Consider the following 21881-nt stretch of genomic DNA (forward strand, 5'->3'; position numbering starts at 1 on the left):
TGCTGGGATTACAGGCTTGAGCCACCGCGCCCGGCCTAATTTTTTTTTTAAAAGAAGTCAAATTAGGCCGGGCGCGGTGGGTCACGCCTATAATCCCAGCATTCTGGGAGGCCGAGGCGGGCAGATCACGAGGTCAGAAGATCGAGACCATTCTGACTAACACGGTGAAACCCCATCTCTACTTTAAAAATACAAAAAAAAATTAGCTGGGGTGGTGGCGGGCGCCTGTAGTCCCAGCTACTTGGGAGGCTGAGGCAGGAGAATGGTGGGAACCCGGGAGACTGAGCTTGCAGTGAGCTGAGATAGGCCATTGCACTCCAGCCTGGGCGACAGAGCGAGCCTCCGTCTCAAAAATAAATAAATAAATAGATAAATAAATAAATAAAGAAGTCAAATTAGGCTGGGCGCAGTGGCTCACGCCTATAATCCCAACACTTTGGAAGGCAGAGGCGGAAGGATCACTTGAGGTCAGGAGTTCGCGACCAGCCTGGCCAACATGGTGAAAACCCGCCTCTACTAAAAATACAAAAATTAGCTGGGTGTGGTAGCTCACGCCTGTAGTCCCAGCTACTCTGGAGGCGGACGCAGGAGAATCGCTGGAACCTGGGAGGCAGAGGTTGCAGTGAGCCGAGATCGCACCACTGAACTCCAGCCTGGTTGACAGAGCAAGATTCTGTCTCAATTTAAAAAAAAAAAAAGTAAGTTAAATTATTTTCAAACGAAGTCAGGTTAAATCCGGAGCCCGCGGGAGGGGAGGAGCCGAACAAGGGGGGGCGCGAGCTGAACGAGGGGTGGGGCGAGCTGAACGAGGGGGTGGGGCCAGCCGTGGCCCCGCCCCTAAAGCCCGGAAGTGACGTTAGCGGACAAAGGGAGCGCGCGCCGCGAGCTGTCGCGTCTGGTCGTGGTGTGTTGGAGCTGCGGTTACCTTGTGGGGTCTCCGCCGCCGCCGCCCTACCTTCCTCTTCCCCATCTTCTTCTCTCGGTCCCGGGAGCCCCCGCGCGGAGTGAGTAGCGCGAGGCGGTGCGAAGGGTAGGCAGAAGCCGGGAGAGGGGAGGCCGCGACCCCTAACTGCTTCGGCGCCCTGAGGTCCCCGGCTCGTCACGTGACCCGGCGCGTGCGCGCGGGCCTGCACGGGCCCCACGTGCGCGTCCCCAAGCGGTCCACGGGCCGGACCTGGGCAGGGACTACGGAGCAGTCAGTCCATGGGTTGGGGTACAGGAGGAAAGTCAAGGCACTCAAAGCCCAGGCAGGGCACTCCCCCACCCGGGTCCCCAGACCGCAGCAAATCCCTTTCTCTGAGCTTGTTTCCCCTCCGAGAAACAGGGATATGGAGAGCGCCCACTCGGAGGATGGATGGGAGGAATCGGTAAAATCGGTAAAATGCCCAGTTCAGAGCCTGGCACAGTGAAGTGCCCGTTGCATAGAAGTTGCTGTCGTATTTAACCTTAGGTCCCGCCCCAGCGCCAACCCGACACAGGTGCAGCTCAAAAAAGACACCCCCAGAGCCCTTGCGGCCAAGGTCAGCCTGTCTGCAGGGAGGCTGCCATATCGAAAAGCCCAGGCTTTGCTGCCCATCAACTGTGATCTCTCTCTCTCTGGACTTCGGTTTCTCCTCTGTACTATTAAGTGATTGCCACAGCTGGTGTCAGAGACCCTGACAGCGGGGAGGGACAGTGTAACCTGTGGTTGTGGTGTGTAGAATGATTGCCCAGTGAGATGGGATGAGCCTCTGGGAGGAACCAGAGCTGGGATAAGGAGCCTGGAATCCCTCCTTAATTCTGTTCTCGGCTTCCTGTTTGTTTGTATGTTTAAAGACACATCATTTCCTTTAGTGTGCTGGTTTTTCTCTCTGTAAACTGAGGACTGCGTGGGGGTTGGAAGTACGCATGGAGTGTTTTGGTGGAGGCCGGAAGCCCAGGGATCACAAGGATAGCATCTAAAAAATCTCGGTGGGGGTTCTGTGCTTGTAAGCAGAGGAAGCTCGCTCCCCACTCTGGCTGATTTGCAGAGCTGTTTGAGTCTGCTGGATTGGCCGCCCAGCATACCAGTAACAGTCCCTTAGGTGTGTCCAACAGTACAGCTTCTATGGCATTCTAAGGCAGTTTTCCCATTTGATCATCATAGTGGGCAGAGTTGACAAGAATCTCATTTGACAGAGAATTTCTAAGCTCAAGAGAATATGTGCCTGGCACTGTGCAAAGCACTTTAAGCTTTTCATGTGCACTTTTTTTTTTTTTTTTTTTTTTTTGGAGAGGGGTTGTGTTCTTGTCACCCAGGCTGGAGTACAGTGGCCGGATCTCAGCTCACTGCAAGCTCCGCCTCCCGGGTTTACGCCATTCTCCTGCCTCAGCCTCCGTAGTAGCTGGGACTACAGGCGCCCGCCACCTCGTCCGGCTAGTTTTCTGTATTTTTTAGTAGAGACAGGGTTTCACCATGTTAGCCAGGATGGTCTCGATCTCCTGACCTCGTGATCCGCCCATCTCGGCCTCCCAAAGTGCTGGGATTACAGGCTTGAGCCACCGCGCCCGGCCTCATGTGCACTTTTAATCACAGGCTTTCTGTAAAGTCGGTATTACTGCTCCATTTTATAGATGAACTGAGGAATGGTGAGGTTTGATGTCTTCTCTGAGCTTACACAGCTGGTGAGCAGAGCCAAGATTCAGATCTGGTTCATCCGACTCCATCAGAGTTTTTGTTAATTTTTAAATGTATCCCCTGTTTTGTCTTCTTCCCTCCCTTTCTCCCTTCTTTCCTTTTCTTAGAGCACTCTGCCATTTGCATGTGGCCTGCTGCTGTCCACAAAGATCCAGGGAGGATGAATTCTGTCCAGTAGGCTGCTAGAGGGTGGAGGTCACTTTTAGGCAGGCTTTTCCGTAGAGACTTAACATGAGTAGGATGAGATGACTGCAAAAGTCTGCCGGTGACAGTTTCAGCACCGTTTTCTTCCATGGGTTGTGGGAGAAGAGATGCAGTGGCTGGGGCAGCTGCGTGGGTCTGAACACCTTGGCTGGGAGGAGGAGGCAGCAGCTAGGTGACCGTGAAGGATGTAGGATCACATTTACTGGCCGAGCAGGCATTTACCAGGTGTGAGGGGTTTCTCTTCCTCTCTGAGCTAGCCTAGAGTTCACACAAAACCAGGGTGCTCCTGGCCTCCTCCCAGGCCCTGCAGCCACATGGCATCTGTCCTCTGGAGCAGAGTGTAGCAGGACCTCCTGCTGTTGGCTGACCGACCTTGCTGTGCCCTCGGACTCTTAGGGACCTCCTCCTGCCCCACTCCAATCTGGACAGAATGTAGCCAGGACCCTAGGAATCCCATTTATTAATGAATCAGCTGTTAGGACAAATGTCAAAGTCAGGCTCGCTATTTCCTGGCCAATATGTGCCTCCCCTGGCTTTTTCCTAGAATTTGTGTGTAGGTGGAATTCTTGTAAATTAGATTATTCAGGGGACCCTGACATTTAAAGGAATCATGTTACAAGGCTTTTGGTAAAGCACAAAATTATGTTGTCGGTAACAGCCTTCAGTATTACCAGTTTTGAATGGTTGGACTTTTGGTCTGTAGGATTTTCTTAGAAGTGGAAAATGGCTATAGCTGCACAAAGCCCATTCTTGTATTATTTGGCAACCAATTAGTCAGTGCCCACCTGGTATCAGGCACTGATCTAATCGGTACGCGTTTGCCCTCAGATTTATTCTGTTCATTTGATCAGAGATGAACTTTCTGTTGAATATCTGTGTTTCGTGGGATGCAAGAGAAGCATAGTGATAAATCTCAAATGTTGCCACTGCTCTCTGGGAGCTCCCAGGCCAGGTGAGAGATAGAACTGAATACAAAACCTTCAGTTTGCCAAGACTGGTGGGCAGTGAGAGGGAGACAGGCTGGCTCTCGCTGTGCTCCAGTCTGAATGGGAGTTGTGCTAGCATGGTGTGGAAGAGTAGTATTTCGTTTTTTAACCTTTGTCTTTAATTTTCCCAGCCACCAAGTGTTTTTTGTTTTTTGAGACAGGGTCTCGCTCTTATCCAGGCTGGACTCAAACTCCTGGGTTCAAGCAGTCTTCCCACCTCAGCCTCCCAAAGTGCTCAGATGATAGGCATGAGCCACTGCACCCGGCTGTAGTTTCAAATGCCGTCCTCTCCGAGTGACTGATGGAGGGCTGTGACATGGTTGCTCTGGTGCCTGCTGGCAGAGGGGCAGGCAGCCCACCTGACCTGGTCCTTACCCCGTCAGACCATAGCAGCCACCAAACCCAGCTACATGGTGACATTCAGATTGGTGGCCCTTTTCCCTGTCAGCCACCATGGCACATCTAGCAGTCTTGAGGATTGGCAGGTCCGGTGGGAACAAGAATTCGTTCTTCTTCTTTTTTTGACACACTGTCTCACTCTGTTGCCCTTACTGGAATGCAGAGGGAGGATCATGGCTCACTGCAGCCTTGACCTCCCAGGTTCAAGTGATCCTCCCACCTCAGCCTCCCTAGTAGCTGGGAGGTACTAGAATGTGTGTATTTTTGATAGAGACGGGGTTTCTGAGCCATGGGCTGCTTTCTCTTTCCAGCAGTGTTGTTCCCAGTGCTGGGACACCAGTGTGGGAGCTTTGTGGTCAGCTTGCAGGGAGGGTGTTATGTGCAATAATTAGAACTAAGGTCCTCCCCAGCCTGTTACCCCAAAGGGCTCCCTGATTGGTGCAGTGATTGCTGCCTTTCTTCATTGTGGCCCAAACCCTGGTGCGTGAACGGTAAAGTGAGGGGTCAGTCTGCGAGTGGATTCAATAATCTGAAGAGGGAAGCCAGGCGCAGTGTCATACGCCTGTAATCTCAGCTACTTGGGAGGCTGAATAGGGAGGATGGCCTGAGCCCGGGAGTTTGAGGCCAGCCTGGGCCAGATAGCAAGACCCCATCTCAAAAAAACAAGAATCTGAAGAGAGGTTTAAGCAGGCTTCTCTTTAGGCACAGCCAAAGGGTTCTGCTAAGGGTGAAAAGACCCAATCACGGATCTAAGAAGAACCGGGCCCCGGTAGAGCACATGGGTCTTGTCAGCTCTCTCTGGACCCTCAGAAAGCTGGTGTGTGACTTTGTCTGTGAAGAAAGCTCAAATCTGCTGAAGGAGTCAGGCATGGGGTTGGAGAGGAGGGACCCCATCCCCTCTGTTCTCAGCAGCCACAACAGGCCTTTCCCTGTTGCCCCCACTGGCTGGCTGGGTCTCTGGAAAAGGCTGACCAGTAACAGAAGGAGAATTGCATCCGTTAGAAGTATTCTTTTTTTTTTTTTTTTTTTTTTTTTTTTTTTTTTTTTTTTTTTTTATACAGAGTCTTGCTCTGTCGCCCAGGCTGGAATGCAGTGGCACGATCTTGGCTCACAGCAAGCTCTACCTCCTGTGTTCAGGCCATTCTCCTGCCTCAGCCTCCCGAGTAGCTGGGACTACAGGTGCGCGCCACCGTGCCCGGCTAATTTTTTTGTATTTTTAGTAGAAACAGAGTTTCACTGTGTTAGCCAGGAGGATCTCGATCTCCTGACCTCATGATCCGCCTGCCTCGGCCTCCCAAAGTGCTGGGATTACAGGTGTGAGCCACGGCGCCCGGCCTGGTTAGAAGTATTCTTGAGCTGACTGGCTGGGGTGGGCCTGCTGCTTCTGGAAAGATCCTTCTCTTTCAGGACAGGTTCAGAATATAGTAGTGCAGAAGATAGTACTGGGGGCCAGTAACAAATTTGACCAATGAAAAATCTTGGCTGGGTGCAGTGACTTCCGCCTGTAACCCCAACACCTTGGGAAGCCGAGGCAGGTAGATCACTTGCAGCCAGGTGTTTGAGACCAGACTGGGCAACATGGCAAAACTCCGTCTCTACAGAAAATACAAAAGTTAGACAGGTGTGGCGGTGTGTGCCTGTAGTCCCAGCTACCCTGGAGGCCGAGATGGGAGGGTCACCTGAGCCATACTCTAGTCTGGCGACACTGAGACCCTTTCTCGAAAAACAAAGAAGAAAAATATTCTCCAGCTTGTCTTGGGTTTAGTTTCCCTTCTCTTTCCTCATAGTTGCTTACCGAAGGCCTTGTGCTCCTTCTCAGGGCGTTTTCCCGTTTCCCTCTGACCACTTCTCTTGAAGCCCCTAGAGCGTTCCTGGGTCTTAGGGTTTTAAGCTTTGAGTTGTGTTTGAGAACTGTGCCCGAGTTCCCCATGTGGACTCTTCCGTGTTGACCCTGTAGCTCCAGGGGTCAGGCAGACGGATTTAGACCTACGATTTGTCAACTTTGGCGACAGGCATTTGCTAGAAGCCCCCTGCTCTCCTGTGTGGAAGCAGCACGTGCGAGGTGGTGAGCTGCAGCTCCCAGTCAGCTGTGCGTTTTCCACCGAGGAGATTTTCCCTTTATCATGGGTTTATCAGGATGTAGCAGCTGCTGCTGCTGCTGGGATTCCTGCCTCCCGCTGTTGCTGTTTGTCCTGTGACAGCCAGCACGGCCACTGCCATTCTCACTCTGCCTCCCTTCAGGTTAGGCCCTGGCAGCGTGGGAAGCCCATCAGCTGAGAGTTGGTGCCCAGCATGCACTTGGGGCCGCCCTCATCCAGGCCCCGTCTGCCTTTCCCAGCTCACCTTCCACACTGTGTTCCCCACCTCCACTCTCTGCCTCTGATGGCCCATGCTGTCCCACAGCTGCTCCCTCTGTCTGTGCCCCACCCCTCCAGCACTCCCTGTCCTTGGATGCCCAGCTCGGGCTGCCTCCTCCAGGCCACTGCCCCTGTCTGCTGTTCAGAAAGGATTCCTCTGCCCTTTGAGTTTCCTCAGCACTTTATGGTTCCATGAGAATCTTATTTTTCTGCTGCGTATTTTCGTTCCCTTTGCTCTTTCCCTGTCCTCCTGGACTAGAGCTCTCTGAGGTCTTGGCAAGCCTCACAGCAACTAGAACAGCCCCTAAGCGTGGTGTGCCTTGGTAACAGCACTGTGCCTATGGGAAGCTTATGGCAGGCTGACCGCCCTTGGAGCGTGGAGCCACTGAACTGTCATCCCTGTCCTGAAGGGCAAGGTGGGCCTGGGCTCTGCTGCCAGGACCCAGCTGAGGCTTTCTAGTTCCCTCTCCTGCTGTGGCAGCGGTCTCCTCATCCCCCTGCCGTCTCCACTGCTGCCAGCAGTCTTCAGAAGCACCGGTCTTCCCGGGCCACTCTCTGCTGGGCCTCAGGGTGGTTCACACTCGTTGCTCTGTAGGATGCAGTCGAAACTGCTGGAGTTGACTGTGAGACCAGGAACTGGCAGCCACAAGGGCTGTCTGTCCTTGCCTCTGGGAGCAGAGCTGTCACCCTCCACCGGCTGCATTTATTCTTGCCCATCCATTGGTTTCAGCTTATGCGTCCCCTCCTCAGGGATGCCTTCCCTGGTCCCCCCATCTGAGTCCACTTCCTCTCTCCGTGCTCTGCTGGCACTGGTGCTTCTCCTCTGCAGCCCTCCCTGCAGGTGTGGTTGTGTCTGTAGAATTGTTTTCTGCCTGGCTGTCTGCCTGGTTCACAGCCTGGTGCCTGGCACAGAGTCCGCACTCCTCATTAACGGAGGACTGGACCCCACCGTGAGTTGTTGCTGTGCTCTGAGCCAGAGGAAGGGAGGCGTGGAAACTTCCCTGGCCCTCCAGGGTCTGTTGGTGCTCTCTGCTTTGCGGTCTTTTCTCTTTATTGATCAGGGTTTTCTGTGCCCGGAAGCCACTGCGTCAGGTGTCATATAAAGCATGTCAAGAACTTGAAGCCAGTCCAGGCACAGTGGCTCACACCCGTAATCCCAGCACTTTGGGAGGCCAAGGTGGGAGAATCTCTTGAGGTCAGGAGTTCAAGACCAACCTTTGTAATGTAGTGAGACCCCATCTCTACAAAAAATAATTAGCCAGGCATGGTGGCACACAACTGTAGTCCTGGCTGCTCCGGAGGGTGAGTTGGGAGGGTCTCTTGAGCTCTGGAATTGGAGGCTGCATTGAGCTGTGATCACACCACTGCACTCCAGAAAAAATGAAAACGTAAAAGAACGTGAAGCTAGGAATTAGGGCGGGTGCTCCGAGTGCAAAAGACAGAAGATGCTGTTATCCAAGGGGTAGAAGCAGATTTGGGGACCCTGGACTTCCCTCTGCACTCAGCAGCATGTGTGACTTGTGAAGCCTGGCGTGAGACTGGCCCTCTGCCCCGGGGGCCTTTCTGCCAGGTCCCTGGCCCGCTGACTCACACCCACTTCCTTACCCAGGAGAGTTGCGGGTGCTGATCGTGGTGCTTGAGCAGAGCCGTGGTTGGTGACAGCATGACGAGCGAGGTGATAGAAGACGAGAAGCAATTCTATTCCAAGGCCAAGACCTACTGGAAACAAATCCCACCCACGGTGGACGGCATGCTTGGGGGGTATGGCCACATCTCCAGCATCGACATCAACAGCTCCCGGAAGTTTCTGCAGAGGTTTTTGAGGGTAGGCAGGTCTGGCGTGCTCTCCAGGAGAGGCTGTGGCTCTGGTGGCACTGCCGAGTCCATGTGGGGTGCCACCTTTTACATGTAACACTGCAGGGTCGTTGGCTGTCTCTTGGTACCTACCCCAAAGCCTTGAGGAGCTGGGCTGGGTGGGCACAGTGGGGTAAATTCTAGACTGTGGACTTAGCCTCAAGGTTACCAGACAGGAGCTGGCTGTTAGGCAGAACTGAGGTGCCCGAATTGGGCAAACTTCTCTTCAACTGTTGGGTTTTGCCAGGGACAAAACCCTTGCTCTCCTGCCATGTCCATGGGTATTTGGGCTGAGGGTGTTGGCCATTCTGGACGAAGACTCCTAGTTACATGCCATGGTTTCTACCCTCTGCTGCAACCCCAGCCTTTTCTGTACTAGGCTGGGAGGCCCGGGCCTGGAGCCCCCCACCTTCTTGTCTCTCTCATGGCTGGTACTGGAGGCTGCTGTTGGCCACCTGCTCCATCCAGCGCCTCCCCTCCCTCCGCGTTCCCTCTCCGCACCCTCGTTCACCTGTTGTCCTACTTCCATTCTCCCCGCTCCTCTCTGCCGTTGTTTACCTGGAGACTCAGGAGAGATTAGTGTACCTGTTCAAGTTACCACCTTTACGTGGAAATTAGCTTTCATTTTAGAAATGTGTGGCCCAGGGCTGGGGCAGCGGCTCACTCCTGTAATCCCAGCTCTTTGGGATTTCAAGGTGGGAGGACTGCTTGAGCCCAGGAGTTTGAGACCAGCTTGGGCAACAGACCGAGGCCCTGTCTCTACAAAAAATAAAAAATAAAAATAAAAATAAAGAGTTGGGCATGGTGGCACATGCCTGTAGTCCCAGCTACTTGGGAGGCTGAGGCGGGAAGATGGAGGATGGCTTGAGCCCAGGGGTCTGAGGCTGCAGTGAGCCATGATCCCACTACTGCATTCCAGCCTGGGCAACAGAATGAGATCCTGTCTCTACAAAAAAACTTGCAAAGATAAAGGAATATGTGGCCCAGCAGGGTGGCCTTCCACGCTTATCCCCTTGAATCAGGACTCTGTACAAGCTGGCAGCCAGCACAGACCTCCCCGCCAGTGCTCAGCTTGTGCGGAGTCCTGGAATCCTGACTGGAGTCTGAGTCCCAGGGCTCACGAGGAAGGGCCCCCACGTGCGGCGACAGGGTCTCTCCGATAGGTTACATGCCTCTGCTTTTCAGGAAGGCCCGAACAAGACAGGAACGTCCTGCGCCCTGGACTGTGGAGCTGGCATTGGGAGGATCACCAAGCGGCTGCTCCTGCCGCTGTTCAGAGAGGTGGATATGGTCGACGTAACGGAGGACTTCCTGGTTCAAGCCAAGACCTACCTGGGGGAGGAGGGCAAGAGGGTGAGGAACTACTTCTGTTGTGGGCTCCAGGACTTCACCCCAGAGCCGGACTCTTACGACGTGATCTGGATCCAGTGGGTGATAGGTGAGGGTCCCACCGCCCTTCCCTGCCCACCTGTACATCTCCTGCCACTCGGGTTCCCCATAAGGTGTCAGGACCAGGACTTTGCGCTCCTGCAGCAAGTAAGCCAGTGAGGATTCTCCAATCCCCCCATGCCCACCCCCACCCCATGCTTCCCAGGACTGAGGGACAGGCTCAGCCTAAAAGGTAGATTTCTTCTTTCTAGGTTTTGTTTCAGTTGAAGACCTGCTACCATCCATTTGGGTGCAGTTTTTTGTTAAATTTTAATGGCCAATAACTTACTGCACTCAAAGTGAGAGTTTTATAAGGGTTTTATTTTTAATAAGATGAAAAGTTTAAGCTTTGTGTCTAGCCCTGCACCCTCTTAGCCTAACAGTACACCTCAAGCGCTGTGCCCTGGGCTGCTGACCTGGCGCGGCAGGCCACTAGCAGCAGTCGGCCACCTCCTGAGGTGGGCAGCACAGGCCTGCTGTGGACACGCTAGGTCTGGCCTTGTATTTTGTGGTCTCAGAAGCCTCTGTGGGGACTTCTAGTGTAGGGAAGGCAGTCTGTCCAGAAGCTCCTGCAATGCCAAACTCTTAGCCGAGGTTCACTCTTCTGATCCAAGCCTGGCAGGGGTGGGGCATCATGGCGTGTAGGTATCAGGCAGGACTTGGACGTCACCCCGTCAAGTTAAATTCTGGCTTCATGTGTCTCTAGGTAGAAGATCTCTGAGCCACAGTTTCCTCTTCTATGAAATGGGGTTTAGTAAATCTGTCGGGACTGCTGAGAGCCAGGGAGGCCATGTGTGCACACAAAATGCTGGGCACAAATGAAGGGCTCAGGCGGGCTGAGAAATACATCCCATCTGGTGGCCAGCATCCCCTTGCATTGTGCACTGGTAACCTTGCTTCTGCCCTCCCCAGGCCACCTGACCGATCAACACCTGGCCGAGTTCCTGCGGCGCTGCAAGGGCAGCCTCCGCCCCAACGGTATCATCGTCATCAAAGACAACATGGCCCAGGAGGGCGTGATTCTGGATGACGTGGACAGCAGTGTGTGCCGGGACCTGGATGTGGTCCGCAGGATCATCTGCAGCGCAGGCCTCAGCCTCCTGGCTGAGGAGAGGCAGGAGGACCTCCCCGATGAGATCTACCACGTCTATAGCTTTGCCCTGAGATGAGCCAGGGCTGGCAGGAGAAACTGAGGAACCACAGTCCGGGTGGGGGGAGCTGGCAGCTGGGCAAGATCCAGGCGCCACACTGGCGGTTCGTGAGTGTCGAGGCATCACTAAATATAGCTGTCTGCCGTCCACTCATTATGCGGATTCTTCTTCAAAAGGCAAGGTGGGACCCAGTGGGGGGAGGGTGCTGCTGAACCAGCGGTGAGGCAGGAGCCCAGGCCTTGCTGCCCTGTGAGATGGGATTGGGTGGAAGGGGCTCCAGGGCTCCCCATGTGGGAATACGGTGGTCACATCAGTAGCCGATTCCCTGGGCCTCCAGCCTAGCCTTCCAGCCATGGGCCTGGCTGCCTGAAGAGGAAGGAAACCACCCCCAACCTGGTTGTTGGGGACTTGAAGACTTCAGTGTGGTCTTTACCTAGGGGAGGGACAGAGCTGGGCTGGTGGAACCCATGGGTGCTGCCTGATGGTGCTGTGGTTGGGGGTGCTCACGTGCCAAGTCCTGCTTGGCAGTGGAAGCCTGGGACCCTTAAAGCGTGACAACAGCCTGCAGCAGGGAAGTTCCCTGAAGCCTCGTTCTTCTCTGGGTTTGAGGCTGCTCCTTGGCAGGCATTTAAAGTGAAAAATAAAATGGGGCAGGCGCGGTGGCTCACGCCTGTAATCCCAGCGCTTTGGGAGGCTGAGGTGGGCAGATCACGAGGTCAGGAGATCGAGACCATCCTGGCTAACATGGTGAAACCCCATCTCTACTAAAAATACAAAAAAAAAAAAAAAGCCGGGCTTGGTGGTGGGCGCCTGTAGTCCCAGCTAGCTACTTGGAAGGCTGAGGCAGGAGAATGGTGTGAACCCGGGAGGCGGAGCTTGCAGTGAGCCGACACTGCACCACTGCACTGCACCCTAGGTGACAGAGCGAGACTCCATCCCAAAAAATAAATAAAATAAAATGGGGGCCGGGCACAGTGGCTCATGCCTTTGTAATCCCAGCACTTTGGAAGGCAGAGGCAGGTGAATCACCTGAAGTCAGGAATTTGAGACCAGCCTGGCCAACATGGTGAAACCCCGTCTCTACTAAAATACAAAGATCAGTCAGGCATGGTGGCGGGCACCTGTAATGCCACCTACTCAGGAGGCTGAGGCAGAACTGCTTGAACCTGGGAGGCAGAGGTCCCAGTGAGCCGAGATTGCACCATCGCACTCCAACCTGGGTGACAGACTGTTTCGAAAAAAATAATAATAAAATGGGACCTCAACACTGTGGAGGCCCTTGCCAGTCTGTAGTGGTGCTTCTTTGCAGGGACTTGGAAACAATTCCCCAAACACAGCATCTCCTCACACCTGCCACCCCCTTCCTTACCAGCTGCTGTGGGAGCCTCTATCCTGAACTGTGGAGGGGCGGGGCAGAAATTTTGTACAAGGACCGTTAAGGCCAAGAAAGTCAGTTTAATCTTATAAATATATCACTTAGTCACCTCATTTTATCCCCAGAGGCATTTCCACAATTCGCAATGACCGATGCAACCTGGAAGGGACTGAGGGCTCCCAGTTGGGTGGTACAGTCGGCTCTTGGGTTGCTCCAAAGAGAGCCCCTCAACAGGAGACAACAGAGAGGTCTGTCCCCAGCCGCACACTCATGATTGCTTTTTAGCAGAGGTCATGGTCGCTGAGGCCCTGGGTTTGGCACAAGCACAGCTGCCAGCAGAGCACAGTTCTGGTAGGCGGGGCCACGGCTGACCTGGCCCCAAAGCTACAGGAACAGGCAGGGGCCAGCCTGGCTTGCAACACCATGAAGACAAGCCTGTGGGGCCCTTAGTGTCTCCTCCCCACTAGCCCACCAGAAACACTGCTGCAACAGAACCTGGAAGGAAAAGGGGCAGAGGTGGGGCCTTGGCACCGCACAGGACGCGCCCCAGGCTTCCTCTCCAGCTGTACTGCCACGTGCCGCAAACAAGACCCCCGCAGCCCTGGGGATGTGGAGGCTTGGTCCTTCCCAGCTTCTGTAAATGCCCTGGCACTGCCCTCCAGTTCAGAGGGTATAAACATGACTTCAGTCCAAGCCCTGTTCCTTTGTCTAACATGGGTGGGACTTGGAGTGCTGCTGGAGGGAAGGGAGCAGTCTCTCTGGAAGACAGAGCCACACCCTTCACCACTGGAGTGATCACAGCTTCAGGCTCTACCTGGCTGGCTTTTCTCATGAAGGATCCCGTCTCATCTCCCAGATCAAAAAGACCCTCTAAGGCTGTCCCAGGTTCTACCAACAGGCTGACCTAAGGCTGCCCATGTCCCCTGTTCCTGTAGCCTGAGACCCGTCAGATGTCATCTTCCATGGAGCCACTGTGCTCACTAAGGAGGTACCACTTCAGCCTGTCAGGCAGAGGCAGGGCTTTGACCTTCACATCCACAGGCCACGGCTGAAGGTAGAGCCTGATGGACACACGGCACAGGTGCTTGAGGGGCGGGGGATAGCTCTCCAGCTGCCTCAAGGAGAAGTGGAGGGCCTGGATCTTTTCCGCCAGGCTGCCCACAGGGTGGATATCGAAGTTTTCGGGCAGCTGGAGTTTCTGAGAGTTGGTCACCATGAGATCCAGGACGGTCTCGGCTTTGCGCAGGAGGTCCGCATGGCTCTCGTCTTCTGTGCAGCCTGGGTGGGAACAGAGCCTCTCAAAGATGATGTGAAAGCCAGACCAGCAGGACGCGCCATGCAGGGAGCAGTTGTAGGCGGCTCCGGACTCCAGCAGGAAGCGCAGGAGAGGGAAATGCAGTTTAAAGCTCTTGAGGCAGATGTGGGTGAGGGACTCATGGGCCGGGCACTCGCTGGGGTCGGCCCCATGTGCCAGCAGCAGCCGTGTGACTTGGAAGCAGAAGCGGTTGATCATCTGGGCCTCCTCTTTGTCCCCTCCCACGGTCTCACCAAGTAGGAAGATGATGCAGGTGAACACTGTGTCCCCATCCTTGGTGGTGGCCTTGACGTCTGCCCCTAGAAGAGCCATAGAACAAGAGACACTGGGAGAAGGTCTTCAACCCCGGCAAAGCAACAGCACACATTGAAGGGGCGGGTGAGAGGACAAGGCCTAGGAGCGCGCCAGCCTCACCTCCTTCCAGCAGGAGCCGGATGTTCTCAGTATTGTGGATCTGTACCCCGTCGCTGCTGGCCAGAGCATGGAGCAGAGCAGTCTTTCCTAGGGAGGGAGGAGGAGCAGGAGGCCAGGAAGCCCAGGTCAGGGCAACCCAGAGGAGGTGGCAGAAATCCAGACACTCCGGATCAGAAGATGAACTTTCAGAGACAGCTCTCAGCTCGGGTGAGGGCTGAGGGTGATGGGCTTCTGGTCATTGCCTTTCCACCCACAGAACTGGGAGCAGAAAGGCCCCCAGCAGAAAAGTAGGATTTTTCTGGACCCCAGGATGCTACCTGAAATGTTAGCTAGGCCTCTCCCAATGGGAAGCCATTGTTTCTTGGAAGCTGAGTGCATACGTGCCCTATTTCTTCCTATGGAAGGCCCTTGAGGGCCAGCACGGGGACAATGACTGCACTGTCTCTCTCAAGCCTCTGAGCTCAGCAAGAAAGCAGAATCCCTGTGTGCCCAGCCATGCTGTGCCACCAGCCAGGGCCAGCATCCAGTCAGCCCACCTAGCTGTTGTCCTGGCGCACCCTGGGTGTCCCCCACAAGCTGCCCGGGGGCCCAGCTGTCCTGCTTTCCTGCAGGAAGCACCCACCATGCTTGTCAGCGGCATTGACGTCAGCTCCAAGATCCAGGAGGCGCTGCAGGCAGGGCAGGCGCTCAGGCTCCTCACTGGCCAGGTCCAAGGGGCTACTCTCGTGGATCTGAGCCAAACAAGCACAGCCAGGTTGGCTTGGGAAGCTGCTCAGGCCCCTGCCCAACCCTGCTTCAAAACAAGCTGGACCTGGCACTTACCCGGTCCCTCCGATTAATGTCGGCGCCGTGATGCACCAGCAGCTCCACCATGTCCGGCTGGTTCCGCAGGACGGCGATGTGCAAGGCCGTGTAGTAGGTGACTGGGTCTGAAGGCACAGATGCAGCTCGTGGGGGTCCTGCCTATCTGCATTCTCATGGGGCCCCTGGACGCAGAGCCCAGCCCCAAACTCCCACCTAAAGTGTCCAGAAGCACAGGCCCAGCCTCCTGTCACCATCAAGGGTTAGGACAGAGCTGTCCTCACCAGATACTAGAGGGCCCTCGGGGTGTTCTGGTGGGCACGCTACTGAAGCTGTTGGGGCTTTAGTTTCCTCTTCTGTAAGAAGGGACCGTAAAACGGCGCACTCTCTCAGAATGGCTGGGAGGCCGCACTATGCAGCAACTCCATGGCTGCTCCGCTCTGTAGGCCTGGTGGTAACAGCCAGGTTCTCCAAGCTGGTCTCCAAGTCACTGGCTTCAGAACTGGCCCTCCCGTCTCAGCTCCTTGACCCTCCAGGAACCCAGCAGCCTCCAAGCCTGTCTTTGGATGGGGAAAGGAGACGTGCCTGGCTGTCTCAGGCCCCCATTAGGTCACAAGGCAGCCCTGCCTGTCTCCCGGCTAAACTTGCCCTCCCCGGGGTGAAAAACAGAGAAAGGAGCATGGCTCCATCTCCATCCCTCGCACTCAGGAGCTGGAAGCCAGCATGTTCTGTGGTGATTTATGCCTAATGCGGCCTGTTTTCCCCTCTCCCTATGGCATGAGAAAAAAAAACACAAATTGGCTCAGAGTAAGTGGCAGAAAATTATCTTCCCTTAGCTCTGGGCACAATGCCAGTAGCTGCATTTTCGCATTAATGGAAGTGGGGATTACTCTGGGAGCTGGGGAAAGTTTGCTAATCAATCACATGGTAGAAGCAGCAACACTCGCCCGCCCTTGGAACAGAGGTGGGGAGAGCCATCTGAAAACCCGCAGGATTTGGGAGGCCACCCAATCGGAGATTCTTTAGTCACAGCCACCCAGGAAATAAAGGGGGGGAAGTCACTCCTCAGAGGATGGTAAAAGCCAAGGCTGAAGACATGGACGCCCACCCAGCGCAGAGCCACGTTTAAGTCACCTGCCCACCCCCGGGGGCTCTCGCTGACCTTCAAAGTTGAGATTGGCCCCATGCCGCAAGAGAACGTCGGCCGCCTGGGTCAGCCCCAGCTCAGCCATCTTGAGCAGGGCGTTGCTCACACCTTCCTGGTAAAAGGGAGAGTGGGCTTTCCTCTCCAGCAGCTCAGTGAGAACAAGGATTCGGTTCTCCTCGCTGGCGACATAACTGGGCCTGGGGCAGAAGAGAGGCTGAGGATAGGCACAGCTGTGGGACCGGCTGATCGGGCAGCCTGTGGGTTGGTGGGCTTTAGTGTCCTGCTAGAATCATCAGCAAGCAGGGCCCTGGCTCTGTGGGTCACAGTGGCTTGGGAGAAGCTCTGAACTAGAGAGAGGGTCAGGCTGCATCTCTTAAGACGGGAGCAGACTCGGATTTGCGGAGAATGGGCTGGGTCTGTCTGCGCTCTCCTCCCGCGTGGCCCCGAGTGTGGTCGCAGACTTGGGTACAAAGCCTCACACACCTGGGCTGCTGGGACTGAAGGGAACCCTGGAGGCCAAGAGCCCACGCCCGACTTTGATGCTGCTTCCTCAGAAAGCCCTTCACCCTCAAAGCTGTAGGACCCCGGCCCCGGCAACCCCTGCAGCCAGGACAGCAACACAGCCTCCTCCCTCCTCTCCCATTGAGGCCTTTAGCTGATATTGACGAAGAAAGCCTACGTTTCCACGCGAGTCCCCGGATGCGGAGACTCATCATCACGACGTGTTGTAAATTCCAACTGACAACCCCCGCAAACACCTGAGCCCCTTCCCTGTGCTCTCTCCTCCCTTCCACCTCGCGTGCCGCCGCGCAATTACTCGTCAGTCTCTCCTCTGGAGCACACGCACCAAGGCGGGGATTTTGCTGAGCCAGTGATGGACCCCAGGCGCCTAGTACCATGGGCAGTGAATGCGGATTCGCTCCCGACACCTTTCCTGCAGGTCCACGACAGACCAGCTCTTGTCTATAAAAACGCAAACTCTGCTACAAAAGCCCACCTTCACACTGCTCTGGGGTAACATCTGAGGCCTTACGGATTCCAGCCTGCTCCCCTGCCACGCCGGGGGGTGGCACAGCACAGGCAGGCGACAGGGTGGGGCTGAGGCGCAGGCCCTGCGACACCCCGCGAGCCTCCGCCCTCGGGCCCTCCCTGCCCTTCGCCTCCGCCATGCAAGGGGCGGGAGAGCGATCCGCGCGGGGCAGCGCGCGCTCCGAGCCACGCAACCCCGGCTTCCGCCCGTCCCTTCCTCTGTCAAGGGGCACGCATCCACCCCGCCCGGCTTGTGGTGATAAAGTGGGACGCCGCAGGGTCGGAGCGGCCTCGGCCAGCTCACGGGAGGGGGCGACTTACCGGTCCAGAGACTCCTGTCGCTCGGGGTCCTGGATCCCCAGGGAGCCCAGAATCGCATCCACCAGCGGCTGGTACTCGAAGATGATCCTCCGGAAGCCGTGCAGGAACGGCATCGCCGCGGGCCCCGCGCAGCAGGGCGGTCGCGCTTTTCGCCGAGGCCGAGATGCCCAGAAGCCGACCGGAGCGCTCCGGCGGCCGCTGAACCTACCTGCTCCCTTGGTGCAGCCCCTGCGCCAGGCCGGGTCAGCTCCTCAGCCCAAGCCGCGCCCCCGCCGGAAGTGACCCTGGTACTTCCTGCCCGCGCCGACAGAGGGTGGCCCGCATGGCGACAACGCCCCCTGCGGGCTCGGAGGACCTCGGCGCGTCCCAGGGCACGACCGCCAGGCCGACTCGGGCGATGGCCAGTAGGCGGTCCCAGCGGAGTGGGGGAGTCGGGGATCGAGCCAGCCAGATCCGAGACTCAGGCGGGCCCGTCCTTTCCTGCCAGGGCCCGGCCCGGCTTGGCTTCGCCCTGCGATCCCGCCCGTAACCGCTGGGCGCCATCCGAGTTCCGCCGGTCATGCTCCCCGGCTCTGTCGCTGCCCCACTCGCGCTGGGCGCCCCTGAGCGCTGAGCTCATCAGACAACTGCCCCTTCCGGCTCGGCCTGGCCCTCGCCTTCCCTGAAGAGGGGCTGGGCCACCTCTGTCACCACCCAGCCCGCTGACTGGAATGATGAGGACCAGGGTCCTCGCACGTCCCCTCCTCAGTTTCTTATTCTCTGTCCCAGGGAGCACCTGGCCAGGACGGCTGCCAGCCCTCTCCACCTCTGCCTTGATGGACTCAATGAATCTTGTGTATTTTTTTATTTAATTTTATTTTTTTTGAGACGTAGTCTCACTCTGTCGCCCAGGCTGGAGTGCAGTGGAGTGATCTTGGCTCACTGCAACCTCCGCCTCCTGGGTTCAAGTGATTCTCCTACCTCAACCTCCCGAGTAGCTGGGACTACAGGTGCCGGCCACCACGCCCGGCTAATTTTTGTATTTTTATTAGAGCGGAGTTTCACCATATTGGCCAGGCTGGTCTCGAACTCCTGACCTCGTGATCCTCCCACCTCGGCCTCCCAAAGTGCTAGGATTATAGGCCAGCCACCGCGCCTGGCCCGAATCTTGTGTATTTTTTAGAGACAGGGTCTCACTCTGTTTCCCAGGCTGGAGTGTAGTGATCACAACTCACCGCAGCTTTGAACTCCTGGGCTCAGGTGATCCTCCCGCCTCAGCCTCCCAAGAAGCTGGGAACATAGGAGTGTGCTACTGCCTGGCTCTGAACTTGGATTTCCTCATCTGTAAAATGGGTATAATCCCCAGCACTTTGGGAGGCTGAGGCAGGCAGATCACCTGAGGTCAAGAGTTCGAAGCTGCAGACCAGCCTGGCCAGTATGATGAAACCCCATCTCTACTAAAAATACAAAAATTAGCCGGGCGTGGTGGCGGGCACCTGTAATCCCAGCTACTTGGGAGGCTGAGGCAGGAGAATCGCTTGAACCCAGGAGGCGGAGGTTGCAGTGAGTGGAGATCGCACCATTGCACTCCAGCCTGGGTGATAAGAACAAAACTCTGTCTCAAAAACAAACAAACAAGAAATGTATAATCATACTTACCTGAGACGCTGGAGCCAGCGTGCTGTGTCGGTGGAAGTGGAATTCAGTGGGAAGGAACCAAAACCCTCTGGTTCAGGAAGGAGGGGCGGAGTGGGCAGCCAGATTTAAGCCCCTTTAGGGCAACACCAGCTTGGGCTGCCTAGAAGCAGCTCCAGGCCACAGAGTTCACAGCTGCCAGCACATTTCTGCCTTGGTTCTCGCTGCAGGAAAGAAATATCTTCTCCCTGAGTGAAATCGGGAAATTCTGCTCAGACAGAAATGGACATTTCCAGCTTGCCTTGGAAAAACCACACTTTTCTGGAGTCGAGGCACCTCCCCTTGGGCCATGCATTTGAGCCTCCTCTCCCACCTGGAGGGGGAGCCTTGATGCCTTTCTTGGTTCTGGGAAGCCGGTGAAGAGGGGTTTCCCACCCCAGCAGTCCACATCACAGCATTGGCCTCCCGGGCCTCGCTCTGCCAAGTTGGGCCCCTCTCCCTGGCACCCGCCAGACAGCGAGAGTTGCCCAGCCCAGGAAAAAACATTTAAAGGCACATTTCAAGACAATCCGATGGATCTTAGGAGTAAACTTTTTATTTTTTATTTTTGAGATGGAGTCTCTCTCTGTCACCCAGGCTGGAGTGCAGTGGCCGGATCTCAGCTCACTGCAAGCTCCGCCTTTCAGGTTTATGCCATTCTCCTGCCTCAGCCTCCCGAGTAGCTGGGACAACAGGTGCCCGCCACCTCGCCCAGCTAGTTTTTTTTGTATTTTTAAGTAGAGACGGGGTTTCACCGTGTTAGCCAGGATGGTCTTGATCTCCTGACCTCGTGATCCGCCTGTCTCGGCCTCCCAAAGTGCTGGGATTACAGGCTTGAGCCACCGCGCCCGGCCAGGAGTAAACATTTTTATATTTATTTATTTATTATTATTATTATTTTTCAGATGGAGTCTCACTCTGTTGTCCAGGCTGGAGTGCAGTGGCAGGATCTCAGCTCACTGCAACCTCCACCCCCTGGGTTCAAGCCTACCAGGTAGCTGGAATTACAGGCATATGCCACCACGCCAGGCTAATTTTTGTATTTTTAGTAGAGACAGGATTTCACCATGTTGGCCAGGCTGTTCTCGAACTCCTGACCTCAGGTGATCCACCCGCCTCAGCCTCCCAAAATACTGGGCTTACGGACGTGAACCACCACGCCCAGCCAGATGAAACATTTTTAAATGGGCAGAGTAAAGCCCTCTACCTGTACAAGGAAACCCAAAGCATGTGCAGGTCCAGCAACGAGCCTTGACAGGCAAGGTTGAGGGTGCGGCAGCAGTGGCTAGTAACTGCTGGCTCTGGCCGTTGAAGCTGTTGTCAGATCCAATGACAGGCTCTTGGAAAACCGCCCCTGACGCCAGGCATTCAGAGTGCCTCAGTTTCTTCCTCTTCCATTACCTAAAGGAGCAGGAAGGAAGGGTGGGGGTGGGCAGCTGGGTTCAAGACCCACTAGCTTGGGCCTCCCAGAAGCAACTGCAGACTACAAGGGTCCACGGCTCCCCACACACGTCTGCCTTGATTCTTGCTGAGGGAAAGAAGTATCTTCCTGAGTGAAATCGGGACGTTTTGCTCACACGGAAATGGAGATTTCCAACTTGCCTTGTAAAAATCAGAAGGGCCCAAATTCTCACCAGACAGCAATGAGCATCTGGATGGGACGCTTGCCCTGGTTGCACCTGCCTTGGCATGACTCTGAGGGTTTGGAAGTGTCTGCCCCCTGTTTGAAGGGTCCCCCACCCTCTCAATGGATCACAAGGCCCTGAACAGTACAGCCGCTCTCAGGCGACCCAGGTCTTCACAGCCCCTCTCTTGTTTGATCACACAACACATTTGATCACATGACACCGTGCCTGTGTTGTCAGGACTTGGTCTCCTCACCTGTGTGATGGCCCTCACCCCTCAGGAGACGGAGACCTGGGCACATGGTGAGCAACTCGGGGAGGTGTAGTCTCGTGGGGTCCCGGCAGAGCTGGGTGGGATGACTTCGTCTGAGACCTGCTTTTGTCCCGGGGCCGCTGTAACAAGGGGCTACCCAAGGGCACATGGTGAGCAACTCGGGGAGGTGTAGTCTCGTGGGGTCCCGGCAGAGCTGGGTGGGATGACTTCATCTGAGCCCTGCTTTTGTCCCGGGGCCGCTGTAACAAGGGGCTACAAACCTGATGGCTTAAAACAACAGAAATTCACTTCTTTACAGTTCTGGAGGCTGAAAGGTCAAATTCAGGCATGAGCCACTGCACCCAGCCTCCCCCTCTCCTTTCTAAGCGGGCATGGGTCCCCAGATTTATAGGGCCCACCCAAATCCATTATAGCCACGTCTTAATTTGATTACATCTGCAAAACCCCTTTTTCTGAACAAGGTCACAGTCTAGGTGCCAGGGCTAGGACTGGAACATATCTTTTTGGGGAGCACACGTAAACCCACTATCACGAGTGACCCCAGGCATGACCCTCTGGTCTCTGGGCCTCAGTTTCCTCACCTATAACCTGAGGACCCTCCCAGCTCTGACAGTCTTAGAGCCAATAACAAACTCCTTGACAAGGCTGGTGGGCTCCGCTGACAGAGAAGGAGTGAGGGGGACCATTATAATAACAATAACACGAGTCCGCTTGTATTTGCAGAGACCCTTGTGTATGCCAGGCACCAGATATGCTGAATATTTGGTGCACTGATCTCCCTAAATCCTGTGGTGATACTATCACCCCATTTATCAAGAAACGGGCTCAGAGAGGTTTGGGTGCTTGTCCCAGGCTGCACTGCAAGGTTGGCCCTCCAGCCCTGGTCTGTGCA

General features: G+C 55.6%; 2 protein-coding genes across 9 annotated transcripts in view; one reads left to right on the top strand and one right to left on the bottom strand.

The window, feature by feature from the left end:
• NTMT1 (N-terminal Xaa-Pro-Lys N-methyltransferase 1) overlaps nucleotides 1-11189 on the top strand; it is an 18751-nt gene extending 7562 nt beyond the window's left edge. The window contains exons 1-4 of one of the 6 annotated variants that reach the window (XM_017848343.1): nucleotides 849-1030; nucleotides 8212-8427; nucleotides 9642-9894; nucleotides 10797-11189. In XM_017848343.1, the coding sequence (XP_017703832.1) occupies nucleotides 8266-8427; nucleotides 9642-9894; nucleotides 10797-11053 (672 nt within the window). In that variant the 5' untranslated portion in view covers nucleotides 849-1030; nucleotides 8212-8265 and the 3' untranslated portion in view covers nucleotides 11054-11189. Of the gene's footprint in view, nucleotides 1-848; nucleotides 1031-8211; nucleotides 8428-9641; nucleotides 9895-10796 lie in introns of those variants that run through there. The other 5 variants (XM_017848342.1, XM_017848345.1, XM_017848344.1 and 2 more) reach the window with 5 other exon arrangements.
• On the bottom strand, nucleotides 10188-18026 carry ASB6 (ankyrin repeat and SOCS box containing 6). 3 transcript variants are annotated; one of them, XM_017848333.1, is made up of 6 exons: nucleotides 17438-18026; nucleotides 16103-16284; nucleotides 14962-15068; nucleotides 14762-14870; nucleotides 14140-14226; nucleotides 10188-14024 (listed from the first exon to the last, which is right to left on the bottom strand). In XM_017848333.1, exons 1-6 carry the CDS (start codon nucleotides 17548-17550, stop codon nucleotides 13357-13359), a joined length of 1266 nt encoding a protein of 421 aa, XP_017703822.1. In that variant the 5' UTR covers nucleotides 17551-18026; the 3' UTR covers nucleotides 10188-13356. The 3 variants fall into 3 exon arrangements, with proteins under 3 accessions (XP_017703822.1, XP_017703823.1, XP_017703824.1); XM_017848334.1 differs by lacking the exon at nucleotides 16103-16284; XM_017848335.1 differs by lacking the exon at nucleotides 14762-14870 and having other exon boundaries at nucleotides 13920-14024.
• Nucleotides 18027-21881: the final 3855 nt, after the last annotated feature.

This window comes from Rhinopithecus bieti, unplaced genomic scaffold, assembly GCF_001698545.2.
Source record: "Rhinopithecus bieti isolate Rb0 unplaced genomic scaffold, ASM169854v2 scaffold_29388, whole genome shotgun sequence".
In the NCBI taxonomy this organism is placed as follows: domain Eukaryota; kingdom Metazoa; phylum Chordata; class Mammalia; order Primates; family Cercopithecidae; genus Rhinopithecus; species Rhinopithecus bieti.

What these genes read in the sequence shown, in the direction of transcription:
- ASB6 (XM_017848333.1), bottom strand. Translation starts at nt 17,550, where the DNA reads ATGCCGTTCCTGCACGGCTTCCGGAGGATCATCTTCGAGTACCAGCCG. An exon ending in CGACAGGAGTCTCTGGACCG is followed by an intron (nt 16,285 to 17,437) that starts GTAAGTCGCCCC and finishes CTTCTGCCCCAG; the next exon opens with GCCCAGTTATGTCGCCAGCG. An exon ending in GGCCAATCTCAACTTTGAAG is followed by an intron (nt 15,069 to 16,102) that starts GTCAGCGAGAGC and finishes CTGTGCCTTCAG; the next exon opens with ACCCAGTCACCTACTACACG.